Consider the following 17,409-nt stretch of genomic DNA (forward strand, 5'->3'; position numbering starts at 1 on the left):
ATTTATCGATATTAATATAAACCCACATGAACGAAAGAGAGGCTGAATACTTACTAGAAATGCAATTATTATACATTTTCCTTAATATCAAGATCAAAAAAAAAAAACAAGCATATTTTAACATTCACGAGAAGTGAATTCTTGGACATAAACATAACATTTATTATTTTACAATCGAATAGTTTATACTTATTACTGACATTTATTTTGACATGCTTAAGGATCCAGAACACCTTAAACATATTATTTCCGATCATAACTTAAATGAATACTGCTATTAATATTTAGTATCATTGCATTAAAAAAAAAAATAGTTATTTCAATAGTTATAAGAAGTATATAATTTTATACTTGATTTTAATGCGTGTAGAAGTTTATTTTAAACCATAACTATTATGACCAATTGGGTATATGAGTTAATCTCGTAATTATAAAAAGTACCTACGCCTTATGTGAATATTTTTGGTGGCAAATCTTTATATCTTCATGTATATTGTATATATAGTAGAAGACCGAGATCAGGCGCTGACTAAGTTATCAAATTTATTGTGGGATGGAATATTTATTAAGGACACAAATTTATCAATGTATAGACAATTTTAATATTTTTCATTAACTAGAAAGTTGTGATAATTACCCGTGGCAAATGTTATGTATCAACTAACTTCGGTTCGTAGGTATTATTGGCTTATCGCCTATAGAGCAATTATTTGGGTATAAGAGAAACGTATAAAGAAAAAAAGAAGTGTACTGTAATGCCTGTAGCACTTTTTCACCTAGTAAGTCTTTGACTAACTATGATCTCTAACTTAGTGTTACAAGTATTTATATTTCTCAAAATTACTGTTTAAAAATATTATTTTTAGATGCAAGATTGATATCATAATCATATTAAATTATAATAGTCTAAAAATTAGTATACAAATAATAATAATATTAAATATTTTAAGCATATTTAAAATAATCTTGATAAATAATAATAAACATTTTTATTTTTCAATTACTTACTTACATAAATTTAATCATTTTGGTTAAGCTCAATCAAATGGTTTTAATTTTAGAAAAAAGTTCAATAGTGATGTCAAATTAAATAAATGATAATTTTGTCTAACACAGTATATCATTTTTAGTAAATTTAAAGTAATATGAGTTATATAGTACTAAAAATTTATTGCTAAACTTTGAAGTTTGAATACTCTTCTAATTTAAGAAATTAATTCCATCAATCATAACATACAAAATTATATATTTTCAAAATAAAATAAAATATTTTTAAATATATTGATTGGTATCATCAATAGTATACTTTTATGTTTTTATTTTTTTAGTGTTTACTTTTGTATTTATCAGTTATGATTTATGAAAATATTTAAATAATTTAGATAATATTTGATACACATTTCAGACAGTACCTTAGTACATCAATATTATTGTATTAATGAAAAATATGTAATCTAAACAAAATATGAATATTTATAATAATTTTGTATCTAAAATGTAGATTCTATGTCGTTCAGTCGTGTATAGTATATAGTTTTAAACATGAAAAACAAATTAAATAAGATAAACTACATTCAACGTCCTAAAAATGTGTAAAATAATATTCTATTCAAATATATATGTATACGTTAATAAATACAGTTTTTCATGATGAATACTTAAAATTATAATAAATACAATTATAAAATCCATAAGAATAAAATATTTCATTCTGGAATCTGTATAATAAGTTAATAATATTATGTATTCTACAGATTCCCATTGCTATAATTAATTTATTACGCTACTCCCGATAGTGTTATAAAATGTTATTTTTCAATACAGTAATGCACCTATATTGCCTATCTAGTACGCCGTAAAAAAAATACGATTCGCTCATACAAATAACACAGAAAACTGAAAAGTGTAGATGTATTACGATTATAAATCTAAAAAAAAAATGAAATACCATGAAAGTATGTACTATAATAATTAATAATTATGGCTTCTTTTTGTTTAATTACAGTAACAATTTTGCCAAAAAAATAATATTTGAAGTGTAATATAATAATTTGCATAGTAACATATTAAGTAAGTACTTTTATAACAACATTAATAAAATATACTATAGTTAAAGGCTATTGTAATATTTTTATCTATAAGATTTGTTGAAAACAAGAATAATAACCAATTTACTAGCTTATTGCTATGGTTTTCAAACACATTTATGAAACATGTGTTCAAGATTTGGTTTGGTAGGCACGTGTATAAATGTATACGTGTACAACATCGTAGTTGGATTTATAAACATATGTAATTCCCTAGTGTTATTATATCTTATATTTAATAACACAGTACAAGTGTTCATTACTTGTTTATTATTTTGAACAAAATATCTAATGATTTATATACCAATCGGTGCATTGAGAACAATAATAACACTTTAAATTATGGATCCACTATGAACTCTGAATTTTGGGTATAAAAAATTATAACAATTCTTGAAAATTATAATTTATACAATGATGTAAGTTATTAGATTTTTAAAATACCACAAAGTTTATCCCATCGCCCTCGCAAAAAAACAATGAATATATAAAAAAATTAATCTATACTTTATAGTACACTCATAACATGCGTAGTAGTCTATACATTGAATGATAATACGATTAACAATATTTTTTGTATATATATTATAATAGTATACAACCTACAATACACATCTCGAACCTTAAATTTTAAATAAAAATATCATTCTTATGTTAACAGTTGTTAATAATATTCTATGTAAGTACTCATAAGTATGAACTTATTGTTTTTTAACGTATATTTTCATACGCATTTAGTCTGAATATAGTCCGCTCCTGTTGATCACTATCAAATCAAAAAAAAAAAAAAAAAATTAAAATATTGTCAATGGCCAAATTTCTGTCCAAGCTTCGATGATTAAATACGGAACGTATAGTCGGATCAAAAATATGAAAATAGGCACATGTAACTACGTACTAAAATTGAACATTCCAATTTCTGATGCATTTCAGCGTCTATTAAAATAGCAAAATCTTAAATTTTTATGTATACACGCATATGTTGTCAATTTCGACAAAAATTCATTAAATTGTAATTTGTATAATTGTTGTAGTAAATAAACCGTCTTTCATATAACTCATAATAATTTTCAAATATAATTTTATTATTTGGATGAATCGATATCTTACCATACTTCCTTAAGAGGACGTCATATCCACATGTGTTGTCTCTGTCTTACTAACGTATATCATAACAAATTCGCGTTCACCAAAACACATTATTGTGATATTAGCTTTAATATTAGAGTAAATTTATCTAATGTCAAATTTAAAGGTAAGATATTTATTATATTAATTATATTATATTATATTAATATTTTCTAAAAAATGACATATGGTTTTAATGATATTATAATTTTAAAGTGGGTTATGAATATTTTAAATTTGTAATATTTTACATAACTATAACTCTTAATAGTTGTCTTAATAATAAAGGAGACGTTTGATGAATCGTGGTAGTTCAATAGTTTATGTCATAAATTGGACTGGTTCCCAAAAACCAGACACTGTTACAAATTGTACAGTGAAATTTAAAATGTGTTATATACCAATAGCCTATAATTATAGTAGTTAGGGTTCTAAATTTGAAATATTTCAAAACTAAAAATTTCACTCTTTTTGAAATATTTCAATGAAATATTGAAAAATATTTTTTCTTTTTTAAATGTGTTCGGTTATAGTTGATTAGAAACAATATATTGATTGTATACAGAAAATATTGATAGTAAATATGAAAAAATATGCACTTTAAATTTTTGATATTAATCACTTGTATTATTAATTGGATCCTTATTGGTTTTTATTATTATGATTTATTATACATATTTTATTTGTTTCACACAATAAATCAACTTTTGAAAATTTTCACTTGCAAGTTGACGTGTTTATAAACTTTAAAATATAATAATTTATATTTTATTTCATGAAAATGTCATGAAATATTTCAAGAAAATAAATTTTATGAAATTTTAAAACTATAATAGTAGTAGTTTCGAAGAATGTGAGTCAAAAAACCTAGAACAAATATATAACACACACAAAATTATTCAAATCAATAATAAATAATTAACGATTAACTTAAGTGGGTCCATAGCTAATGAAAATAATATATATTATTGGAAATTAAAATCTAAATAGTCAAAATACTATACATTATATTACAATAAATAATAATATCATGTTGTAATGATAAATCAGTACTAAACTACTAGGAATGTGTAATGTTTTTTTCTTAGTTTTGGATTTTATAACAAAATAAAAAGTGACCTATGAGTCGAATAAAGCGAGATCTTCTGTATTTCACAATACTATTTATACATAGTATCAGATAAAATAAATATGTGTAAATATGATAAAATTTTAAAATATTATGAAATTGAAAAAAATTATTTAAATAATTTCATCTCTGATCAAAATTCTGTTCGATTAAAAACCCTAAAAAGTACGCTTCTCTGAAGAAAGATATGGACCATTTTGTTTTTTTCACCGACCTTGGTAACAACATATGCATCAGTGTACAAAACTCGAATTCAATTATATTATATCATCCATAAAACAACACGACGTCTTGTTGACCGAGCATATACGTACCTATTACCAACAATATATTATTATCATGGCGTTAACCACTGCAGTGCGTTAGAGAAGGTGATGTTGGCGAAAGGTGCGCGTAATTCGTTCGTATAGCGGAGGGGCGGAGGAGAAATTCAATATAATACATATAAGTAGAGGCTGAACAGCAGTTTAATGTACAACAACGGCATTAGTAATGGTAGTGGTATTTATATTGTGGCTGCAAAAGACTTAGAGGGAAAATAATCGGACGCGCCGCGGCACGTTCGCACCCAAAGCGACCGACAACGGCACTGCCACCGATCAATAACTCGACGACTGTGGATCTCAGCGGTTTAGCTCGCATCATAACATTTTTGTTTGTTTGTTTTTCGTGTATTTACACTATACAGTACGATGAACGCCGCGAGTGTGGTATTCGCGGTGGTCGTGGTGATCCTGTCGCTGACCGGGTCCGGTCACGGCATGGCGTACACCGTGTTCCAGGCGGTGGTCGAGTACTACCGGATGCTGGGACCGGAACCCGTAGACGCGGTGCCGGACACGGGTTTCGTGAAGCGGCAGTACGACTTCGTGGTGGTGGGAGCCGGTTCCGGTGGCTCGGTGGTGGCCAACCGGCTGACCGAGGTGGCCGGCTGGTCGGTGCTGCTGATCGAGGCCGGCGGCGAGGAGAACGCCATGACGGACGTGCCGCTGCTGGTCAGCTACCTGATCGGCAGCGGGTTCGACTGGGGCTACCGCACCGAACAGCAGGACGGCATTTGCGGCGCGATGGAGGACCGCAAGTGCCGGTGGCCGCGGGGCAAAGTGATGGGTGGCACGAGCGTCATCAACTACATGGTGTACACGCGTGGCGTGCCGGACGACTACGACAACTGGGCAAGGCTGGGCAACGACGGATGGAGTTACGCCGACGTGTTGCCATACTTCAAGAAATCGGAGGACGTCAGACAGAGTCCCATGACGGAGTCGCCGTACCACGGCCGCGGCGGATACCTCAAGGTGGAGGAGCCCACGTGGAAGACCAAACTGGGCCCGGTGTTTCTGCGCGCCGGCCGCGAGCTGGGCTACGAAGTGCCGGCCGACCACAACGGGCCGCGGCCGCTGGGCTTCTCGTACGTGCTGGCCACGATGGATCGCGGCACTCGGTGTAGCGCGTCCAAGGCATTCCTGCGGCCAATCCGGAACAGGCCGAACCTGACCGTCACCAAGCGGTCGTTGGTCACCAAGGTGCTCGTGGACCCGCACACCAAACGCGCCACTGGCGTCAAGTTCGTGAAAAACGGGCAGACCATAGTGGTGCACGCGCGCAAGGAGGTGATACTGAGTGCCGGCGCGCTCAACACGCCGCAGATACTGATGTTGTCCGGCATAGGGCCGGCCGACCATCTGGCCGAGGTCGGCGTGCCCTTAGTCAAGGATCTCAAGGTGGGCTACAACCTGCAGGACCACGTGTCCATGGCCGGGTTGGTGTTCCTGGTCAACCAATCGGTGACCATCATCGAGAGTAGGTACCGAAACCCCAAGTACCTGCTCCAGTACGCCGTTAGCGGCCAGGGCCCGTTCACTATACCGGGGGGCGCGGAGGCGCTGGCGTTCACGGCCACGCGGCATGCGACTAACGGGTCGGTGGCACCCGACATGGAGCTGGTGTTCGGTCCCGGGGCGCTGACCGGCGACACGGGGGGATCGTTGCGCCGGTTACTCGGCATGAACGATACTTTCTACGACAACGTTTACGGCAAGTACCGTGAACACGACGCTTGGGGTCTGGTACCGATCCTGCTCCGGCCCCTAAGTCGCGGACGCGTTAAGCTGAGATCGGCCAATCCGTTCCACGCGCCACTTTTCTACGCCGGCTACCTGACGGACAAGCGGGATAGAGAAACTCTTATTGAAGGCATAAAACAGGTAATTACTCTTATTATTATTATTGTGGTGAGTAAAATTATTATTTCCATTATAATTTAAAACACAAAAAATAATGGACGAAAACATGTGCCTAATGAAAGTTTGATAAAACCATACATGTGATCATAGTTTGTACGTAATGATTTAACGAATTATGATAATACTCAATAACAGAGTAGCTGGTACATTTCCTATATAAACTATAACATTACAGGGGTGGCTTTTAGGGGGTCGTAGGGGCCATGCCTGCTAAGACATCGTACTCTTTATTTTGACAAACATTTTTATTGATTTAATTATGTATAATATTAATATTATTATGTGATAATATTTTGATCCAAATTAATTATAATCCGATAACGAAATTGTACATTAATTTGTTCTATGTTATATAAACACTTAGGGGTAACAAGCTGACTAATTTTATTATAGTTTAAATATATATGTACAAAAAAATATTCCCCTCTCCCCTAGGCAAAGAACTTAAGCCGCCCCTGTAACATTATAGTTACTTTTAAATTAAAATTACTCCATTATGAAGCACATATTTTGGTGTAAAAGAATTAGCTATATTAAAAACGTAACTATTTTTTACGAAAATGGACTATACCCTTTTTTTTTAACCAAATTGATAATTTTCAAGTAATATGTCAGACGATAATTTTCCGATCAATTTAACTGTTTTCCTTTTACTTTTTGATGTCAAAAAATTTCGTAACCGTTAAATATAAAATAAAAATTCGTATTGCGTATTTTTTTTTTGCGTTAATTAATTATATTATATTTTGGTGGAAAAGTTGTAAGCAGTTTTATTTCTTGGAAATGCACATATTAACACACATTTATATTATACGCTTTTTAAATTCGTACTATAGATATTTTTATTTTCGTATCGCATACTAAAATAGGAATTATGATAATATTTTATTTTAAGCTTTTAAAGACATTTTAAGACGTTCATAAATACAGTGATAAAAGGGTTTTCAAACGAAACAAATTTCTGATTCAAATCGTTATGTTTTTGTAAAATTTTTACCTTGGACGTACCTGCAGAAGAAAGAAAATATGCATTTCGGTTGTGCAAGTGACCAGTCAGCTGGTCACTTGCACAGCTATATTTGTTTATTTGGTATGAGTTTATTACAAATATAAATTTATAACATTATTTACATATCAACGAAGTTTATTAGTATCATAATATTATGTGTACTCTAACCTCACCTAACCTAAGGCCTACGGCAAGTCTATATTCTTTAAAAACTCTGACGTAACAAATATGTGTATTCAACATTCCACTCGCGTATTAAATAAAATATTACCCTGTAAATATTACTCGTATTTCTAGTATGCTGAATATTATAATATATTTTATACTCTCGTTTTTAGTTGTATATATTTATATTGTATAATACTTGCACACGGTCGGTATGAATCGAATCATTTGAGTTGTTTACACTCTCCGCTATTCGAGAGTATGTATAGGTATTGAATACACTATAATATAATTTTGGCAATCAAGGTCATTAATAATAAGCCGTGCATTAAATATCGTAAGTATTCTTGAGTAATAAAATGGCGTTTTTGATTTTTAATACATTGCTTACTTAGTATGACACAGTTTTTGTCCCTCTTTCGAGCGCATAATTGGTTTTTTCATAATTTTTTAATAGCAAAATATGAAATATAATTACCACAGTAAGTATACCATTCCAACAGTTCCGGCATTATCGTGCCGTTAGTCGGAAGCTGTTTGGCGTCTAAATAGCTATATAACATGGTCAGTGGTTAATAACTCCGTAATAACATTAAAACGACTACGCCGGCCGGCCAAATATTATTTTCCGGACTTGGCTGCGACATCGTATTATTAATATACGACGTACCTATACGAAGTGAGCGCACGCAGTCGTGGGTTTGCGAAAGTACCGTGTAAGCACTATAATATATTATGCAGATAATATGATGTACATGATAAGACTTATTTTTTATTCGACTCACCGCATGAGTCGCGTCCGCGGCGCGTTGTATTATTAGCAGTGCCTATAATATTTGTATAGTGTTACGCGTTTGCGACCGTTTTCTCTATTTTTGAAAACGCGCTCGCACGTCAAGTCATCCGCCCGACAATCGCGCAATCGACCGAGCTCCGCCAATGCACCTCAATAACGACTATGACGATGACAACAAAATCCAACAACAACAACAACAACAACAACAACAACGGCGACGTAGATATCAACACAGCAGCAACAATAACTCGTTCGCAGTGGCAATAATATAATGTTTACACCGCGTGGCGTTACGAAACGTCTCCGCGCCGCGGTAACCGGTTATTATGTATTACTACCACTGTTATTAAAATTATTATTATTATTATTAACCGGCCGTCTGTCACAGCGTATTTATTTTTCATATTTCATCCGTTTGAGATCTGGTATTGGATACGTTGTAATGTAAAACATAATACAAAAAAATATATACGATATCGCGGACGATATCATATTTTATTTATCATCCCGTCCCCTGAGACGGCGCGCAGCGGTCCCGCGGGTCGGAGGACCTTGACGCGCCCGAGGCACACTCGGAGAACGAGTGCGAAACCCACGCCACGACCCGACGGCCTTGTACCCGTTTCGCGTTCATCTGGTCAGCAAGAAACGGTCTTCGGCGTACACAAATACTTGCTACAAAAACATCGATCGGTCGGGCACGTCTCGCAGAAGCGGTTCATGCCGTCCGCGCTTTTTTGGATTGTTCGTACGCAGTTCGAGTTGTCTGATGTACTCGTATTACTATTACGAATATAATAATAACAGTCTCACGATATTGCGGGTTGCGTACACCCTCGAAAGGGCTACCTTTCTCGGTAACAGACACCGTCGTTGTCTAGACAAAAGTCTATTTTTCCGTTTACTGTTTTAAAAATAATAATAATAATAATATTATAGGCGCGATTGCGATCGAACTGTATTCGTCATAATGGCCGCAAGTCGTCGGATATAAGTATATTGTGTGGACGACACTGAGCGATATTTTCGGGACACGTCCAATTGATATCCTGTAAACTTTGAAATATATTATTAATTAAAAAAAAAACACGTTTAATTTACTACCGTCGATATATCATAAAGATGATATTTTTTTTTGATGCACAAATAATTTTAAAAATGTAATATTCTGTTTCGAGTAATGAAATCAAAAATAATATATAATAAGTACATCAATTTTTAAAATCCAACGATTTCTAGATGAATTTGAGCACAAGAATGAAAAATAAAGTAATAATGTAATAGGATATATTGAAATTTATCTAAGTAATAACAATACTTATAACTTGTTTCAAAAAATGTAGTTCTTACTTCTTTTTGATTTATTTAAGATTCGCACTGTTGACATACATATTTCATTTATATGTTATACGTTATACTCGATGCATCTAGTATCGTAAAATATATATTTTGCTGACGTAAACTGTTTATGAACTATTTTAATATAGTTTCAAGACCAATAACAATCGATATGACGTACGACGTACCTAAATATAGTATATACTATCACCTATGGCATTCGTAGTCCCTCACCTGCGGGAAGATGAATAGATGTGTGTGTCAGCCCCAGGTATTATTACTATTTTAACTATATCGATCGCCGAAATGTTTCACAATATTTAAATATTATTTCATAGTTGTATATTATACGAAGAGCTGATGCTGTAAAAACACATTGTCTTAAATTATATTGCTACGGATCCATAATTATAATAAAATACCATCATGAATCGCCCACAAAAAAGGATTAAACAGTATTAGTGTTAAACGAAAAATAATGTTTAACACAATTTAATAGTTTTAATTATATTTGTTTATAGTTTAATTACTGTATAATAAAGTACTATTATGAACACAATAACACAACTAACATTAATAGTCTAATTACTAATCATTACTTTTTCAAACAAAACTGCTAACGCAATATTTTGCTAGGTAATTATTTGTTCATTAACTTTTCGCTTATAGTTTATCGATTGTTGTTATTAAATGTTCAATAATTTCATATAATATTAAGTAATATCTTTTATTTAGATGAATACATTATGATAAACGTCTGTAATTTTTAAGACACATATTTATTTATTTTATTATACAAACATTTTTTTGGATTACGATTTCAATCTTTTCGTACTGCAACGCTTTTACTTTATTTCAGTGTAACACTTCCGTTATGGCGTGTGTCCAATAATATTATACATTAGTACATCATAACCATCATTTACCGTAGCTAAAAAGTTAATGCATTTAATACTCGTAATTACAGAACTAGAAGGAAGTTATTTTGTTACATAAATGACATGCTTGAACAACATTTATGTCTACAAGATAGTAACTAAGCGTTAATAAAACATAAGCAACTGACAATTAAAAATTAAATATATGAATCTATTTATATTTATAACATTATAAATGTATAATTATATGTATTTAATTTTAATAGTATCAATGGAGATCTTTTTTGGGTTTTTTTCTATTACATTTGTTAGTGACGTCAATATATTATATTTGAGTGATACATTTTTTATTTGGCAGTTCAATACAATAATACAATTATGTACATTTCAACCTTGTTCCATATGTGTTAAGTATTTGATTACGGGCAAAAAAAAGACATACATTAATAGCTACCTACAAAAGGAAAACATTTAAATTTTTTTTTACTGATAGCTTAAACTTTACCTATACATTATTTTTGATCTAATCAATTTACAAATTTAATATTTGTTAGGTGTGTGTAATTTTTTTTATATATTTTTGATTCCATCTAAATAAATTATTAAGTTTTAAATTATATGATATATAGTAGATACACAGTTAACACAAATTTTGAAACCATATAATGATTATTGTTTTAATGAGTCTACTATTTAGAATTAATAATAATCCAAAAAAAAATAAAATATATAACAATTTATTGTAAACTGATTATCGATTGACTAGATTGATTAGAGTTGAACTGTAGGTAACTCTGATTTAAATATAGTTTTTGTTTCATTGTGTCTTAATAATTGCACGCGTAGCCTTGGGGTAATTATTGTATTCTCTTCTATCACAGTCGAATACAATACAATATGTCCTATTCATATATCATATACATATAATTATATATTATATAGTATCTATGAATGTTGTTCACTAATCTCGTCAAACATACGTTATTTATATTTTGTGATATAATATATCATCAATAATGATTTAATTAACGCGATAATTATTTTTACAGGCTATCGCAGTGAGCGAGACACCGGCGTTCCAAAAATACGGGTCCAAACTGTTGCCAATACCATTTCCTGGCTGCGAACACGAGCAGTTCATGTCGGATGCGTACTGGATGTGCGCCACCGGGCTGGTGTCTACCAACCTGCACCACCAGTCGGGCACCTGCAAGATGGGACCGGAAACCGACCCGGACGCCGTAGTAGACTCGAAACTCAGGGTACGTGGCGTTAAAGGCCTCCGGGTGGTCGACACTTCCATCATGCCCGTCATACCAGCCGGGCACACCAATTCGATGGCTTTCATGATCGGTGAGAAAGCATCCGACATGATCAAGGAAAATTGGCTCAAATGATAACGGAAACTACAGTGATACACGATAACGATGTAAATGCAAAACGTCTATACGCACCATCCGCATTTATAATATTATAAAATAATTATAGAGTAATCCGACCGGGTATACCTTAAGCACATTAGTAGAACGCGCGTTAGTTCATCGTCATTATGAGTCGTTGAGAGCGAGACAAATTTGTTTAGATATGTGTTCGATTTGTAAGCAATGTAAAAGCAACTTTAAATCACGATATAATATTATGTATTACCTATGTATATGTATATAGCTGTAATAACGTAAACATTGTATAGTTCTAATCAACTCATTTTAATTTTTAAAATCATTTCGACTTGCACGTAAGCGTAATATTATCAGATTTAAGGAACATAATGAATGAACAACATCATATGAATGAATACTATGTGTATATATGTGATACACTATTTAGGATACCTATGAAATTAAACAACAAAATAATGACGATTAAATAGATGATAAAAAAAATTGCATTTTAATCTGATATGCCTACCTAATTTTTTTTATGTATTATGATCTCACACTATTAATATTTTTATTATTATTGCTATTGTTTCTCAATCAATGTGTACATACTGTGTTGTTTAATAGCTTTAAATATAATATTATTATATATCATGCAATTTCACCGAATTCATTACAATAACATTTAAGTAAAATATTATAATAATACAATTCTACGTCAATTAAATTATTGGTTAAACTATTTAAGATTAGAATATTTTAGTTATAGTATAAAATCAAAATGTATTATATTTACTATCAAACTTTTTCTGTTAATGTATTCACGGTTTTAACTAAGTGATTAAAATAAATTATGTAAATAATATTTATAGTTTGAAATGTGTATAATGATTTATATATATATATATATATATAATATGTGTGTGTATATGCATTAATAAATTAATACATTTAATAATACAATGTAGAATAATTCTTTGTGAAAAGTAATTATAATTTAAACTTTTTAAATAGTTATAGCTCTAAAAGTAACAAGGAAGTTATATTGTATATTAATATGAGTAGCATACTTATCTTGGATTCAAATGCTTCTAAATGTATACAAAATATATTAATTTGTACATCATCAGTATAAATAATATAATAATGATCGTGGAAAACAAGCATTGATTTTACCCACAATATTAAATTAATAGCTATTTAGTTTATACAATTATTAGTAATTAGAAAATCTGTGAGGTAGAAACATGCAGGTATCTTATTATTGTCTACATTGCAGCCCAAATGGAAACTTAGGAACTACTAGGTTCTACCAGTAAATATTATGTCCTCTTTTATTAATGTAAATTTTATTATACTCGTACTTGTAATTTTTTGAGATTTAAAAAATACATACAACAAAATAGTTTTAATTTTATAATATTCAAGTAAATATAAGAAAAAAAGGAAAAAAACAATATAAGTAATAATTTTCTTTTAAATAAATCTTAAATGTTTATAGCCACGTAAAAAATCAATAATTTAATAACCAATGAAAAATATCATAAATTATATAGCCGTTAAATAAAATGGTTTATAACTAGTAACAGTATTAATTACTTATGTACCTAATAATTGGTAATAATTGTCAAACACTTTTTAAAACTTAAGTAAATAAATATTCAGATGTTTTATTAAACATAATTTTTTTTTAATAAAATAGTTTATCATATACAGTGGAACCTCGATTATCCGAGGTTATGGTGAGGAGGGGGTTACACGGATAAATGAAAACCGCGGTTAATCGAGATTTTTTATAATAATGACATTTTTTATTTAATTATAATTAGAAATATGTAGATACAATTTTATAATAATGAAATTTTGAAATTTTGATTTAATTATAATTAGAAATATGTACAATAATGTTAAACATCCATAATATTGTATGTATACAACAAGTTATACAAGGCTTAAAATATGAAGTTATCAGTCTTTGTTTTTTTTTTTTGAAATAATTTTCCTTACTTCACTCCTTATTTTTCTTAAACCAATAACGTCATGGAAGTCAACATTTTCCTGTTCGCAGAAGTTATCAATTGCTTCCATTGCTTGGCTTGTCTGTAATTTTTCAAATTATGTATTTATATAATCATTTAAGTTTAAGTGATATTAAGTGCTTTTCTCAACGTTGCATTGTTTGTCTAATTCAAATTACATAAATAGACTAATCTAGAACAAATTTGTGCTATCTAGATTTATATTATTGTATGTTTTTATATTATATTATTGACATTACATAAGATCTGCAATGCAAGATTTTGGATGAGAGCCCATAGGTCCCATGTGCCTTTACAAAATATTAAAATACTTGGGCCATTGTAAAAGTATATTTTTCTTTAGCTTTACAAATAGGAATATTTAAATAAATAAAAGAAATAAACAAATACAAATTATAACATATTTTAATATGGATTAAGATTTTGGTTTGACAACTTATGCAAGACTAATCAAAATAAATGAAACCACGAGAAAATATGTATTCTCTATATTATTGATAAACAACTATATAGGTACAATAACTAATAAAATCGAAGAATATAACAAATTGGGCCATTTATATGACTATATGAAACATGTTGATAAATTAAACAGTAAATTTAAGTAAAATTGTAAATATTATATAGTTGAATAAAATTCCATGATTTCAATTATTATGGTATAAGATTAATATAATCATATAATCATATATCAAGGAAAGATTAAGTAATTTATTTCTTAATTCTATTCATAATATATAAGTAAAAAAAATATAAAAACTCATAAAAGTTAATAAATACTTTTAAATTAAGAAAGTTGAGTGCCTTACCACTGTAAAGCTCTTTACCGATACCTCATTTCACACTTTTACTCACATCAGCAATTTTCGTCCTGTCTATCCATCTCTTCTTAATTTTTTTTAATAGATTTATACCTAGGTAAACGTAATTTACAAAGAAAACATAAGCGTTGATTTTACTTTTAATAAAATTTCTTATATTTAAACTATAGGTATCTAATTTATTGTTTAACCCATCATTATTTTTATGCTCACAGTAAATCAATTCAGTAAATTTTAGTACGAAAAAAAATATTTAATCGTAAAAATATGTGAATTTGAGTTCTATCGTATTTAAATGTATTATGGACTAAATTTTCAAACAAAAATACATAATATTATAACAATTTCCCTAACCCACTTGCAATTATATAAGGGCATAGCACACATTTTATGCGTATTCCAAATAAATATACCTATATTGTCTTTTTTATATCAACGGATTAACCAATAGATGAAAACAAGTGGATTAGGTTAGGTGCCACTCTTTACATGGATTTGTTGTTATATAATTGGCGTTGTGTACTTCTGAAGTCTCAACTATTGACCAATATTAAGACCGCATAAAAGACAAACGACACCGATGTTTTGTAAGATGCAATAGAATACGTTAAATATAGTGTTATTAATTACAGAAGTATTCCGTCAAATCAGAACTTGATTCCTTATAATGTTATAAACGTACTATTTATGATTTCAGGTCATAGTGCATATAATTTGTCAATATTTCTATATTCGTAGTTCGTACAACAAGTGAGTATTATATTAAAATTATGAAGTGAAGCTAGATTTAAGTTGAAAACATTTATTATGATAAATAGCGTTATTATAAATACTAGTTGATTATTATAATAAACGTTACGATACGTTATTTATCACCCGTTTATCATTTTTTTAAACTTTATATTACAATTATTATAATAACATAAGTCTTTGTAGACACCTATGAATTAATATCAAGTTTCTTAATGATGTTTGCGCTTATTATTAATTATCAAGTGTATGATTTAAATTCAATGTTTTATGTAATTCTTAGATTTGTGTTTATCAAACTAGATAAAGCTTAAACAATGCCTATAAATTAATATAATTAATCTTTTTGCGTACTAAATTCAGCAGTAAAATTCGACGCAGTTATAAACCATCTCAGTATTAATAAATAATAAATAATTATCACTATAAAAACTACGAGATATTAATTATTTATTTCACTTTAGGTATACAAGTAAACAATGCTTCTTGATTTTGTATAGAACTTAAAATGTAAATATTTAAAAATTTAAAAGTATACTTCTTTTCTTATTTAAAATGTTGATAGGTACATAAAATTTTCTTAATATATTATTTTATTCAAATTATAAATAATACGAGTATATATGTTTAGTACTTCATTAATAATTAAATTTTTTTCAATAATAAAAAGAAACAATTTAGAAGTTCGTGTAAAAATTAAATTGGTATATTAAATGATAATTTTATGTACATTGAATGTATTCTATAACCTATATATAGAGCAGTATTATAATTGTTTTGAAAAATATCTTATAATAATAATAACTAAGTAAAATAAGTTACTTATTGAATATTAATTAAAATTTAATATAATATAACATAAAGTTTATTTAAGATAATTCATGTCAATTGATAATTAAAATCACGACTTATTATTTTAAATAAACGTTATATACTCGTAAATAGTGAAAACGTATAAAGATTACCATATAAGTATAGGTTACTTTCTTAAAAATGATAAATAAGTTATAAGTTCACTATATAATAAATTGCTATGTTGGCTTATTTAAAATTCAAAATTGATAGAAAGGATAAATATTAAATATCTCTATCTCAAGCATTAAAAATTACAAATATTCCTTGCTCGTCCAAATCTTTTAAAATATTCATGATGATAAATGATAACAATTAATTATATAATCATACATTGGATAAATAATTTACGTAGATATTTTTGTGTAAAATTAACTGATTGAATTTCATTTGGGTTCAAGTCAACTTCAAGATGATGTAAGACGGCATAACAATAATCGTGTGCATATTGAATGTTCTCAGCGTGTGTCCTTTAAAATGTACAATACTATATAATTCATTACTATATAGTACTACGATTCATAAGAAACCAAATATCAAATTCAAAAGATTATTAGATGTATTGACTTAAACAATGGACATGGTTTATTATACAGACTTTAGATATATCAAATATAAGTAGGTATATAGGTATACAATTAATACATTCATATTTCATAGAAAGCGTCATATTATTTAGATAATCATAATTTTATATTATAATATACAATGATAACGAAATAAAAAATATAATATTATATAGTCATTAATACTGATACAACACGCGTACTTAATGACGCGGAGAAATAATAT

The 17,409-nt window shown here is 29.7% G+C and overlaps 1 protein-coding gene across 1 annotated transcript; it reads left to right on the forward strand.

The window, feature by feature from the left end:
- The first annotated feature begins 4,807 nt into the window (after window positions 1-4,807).
- LOC132921635 (glucose dehydrogenase [FAD, quinone]-like) lies at window positions 4,808-13,018 on the forward strand. Its single transcript, XM_060984770.1, has 2 exons — window positions 4,808-6,551; window positions 11,826-13,018. The coding sequence occupies exons 1-2, from the start codon at window positions 5,037-5,039 to the stop codon at window positions 12,171-12,173; spliced, it is 1,863 nt and encodes a 620-aa protein (XP_060840753.1). The 5' UTR covers window positions 4,808-5,036; the 3' UTR covers window positions 12,174-13,018.
- Window positions 13,019-17,409: the final 4,391 nt, after the last annotated feature.

Source organism: Rhopalosiphum padi, chromosome 2 (genome assembly GCF_020882245.1).
Source record: "Rhopalosiphum padi isolate XX-2018 chromosome 2, ASM2088224v1, whole genome shotgun sequence".
NCBI classification, from domain to species: domain Eukaryota; kingdom Metazoa; phylum Arthropoda; class Insecta; order Hemiptera; family Aphididae; genus Rhopalosiphum; species Rhopalosiphum padi.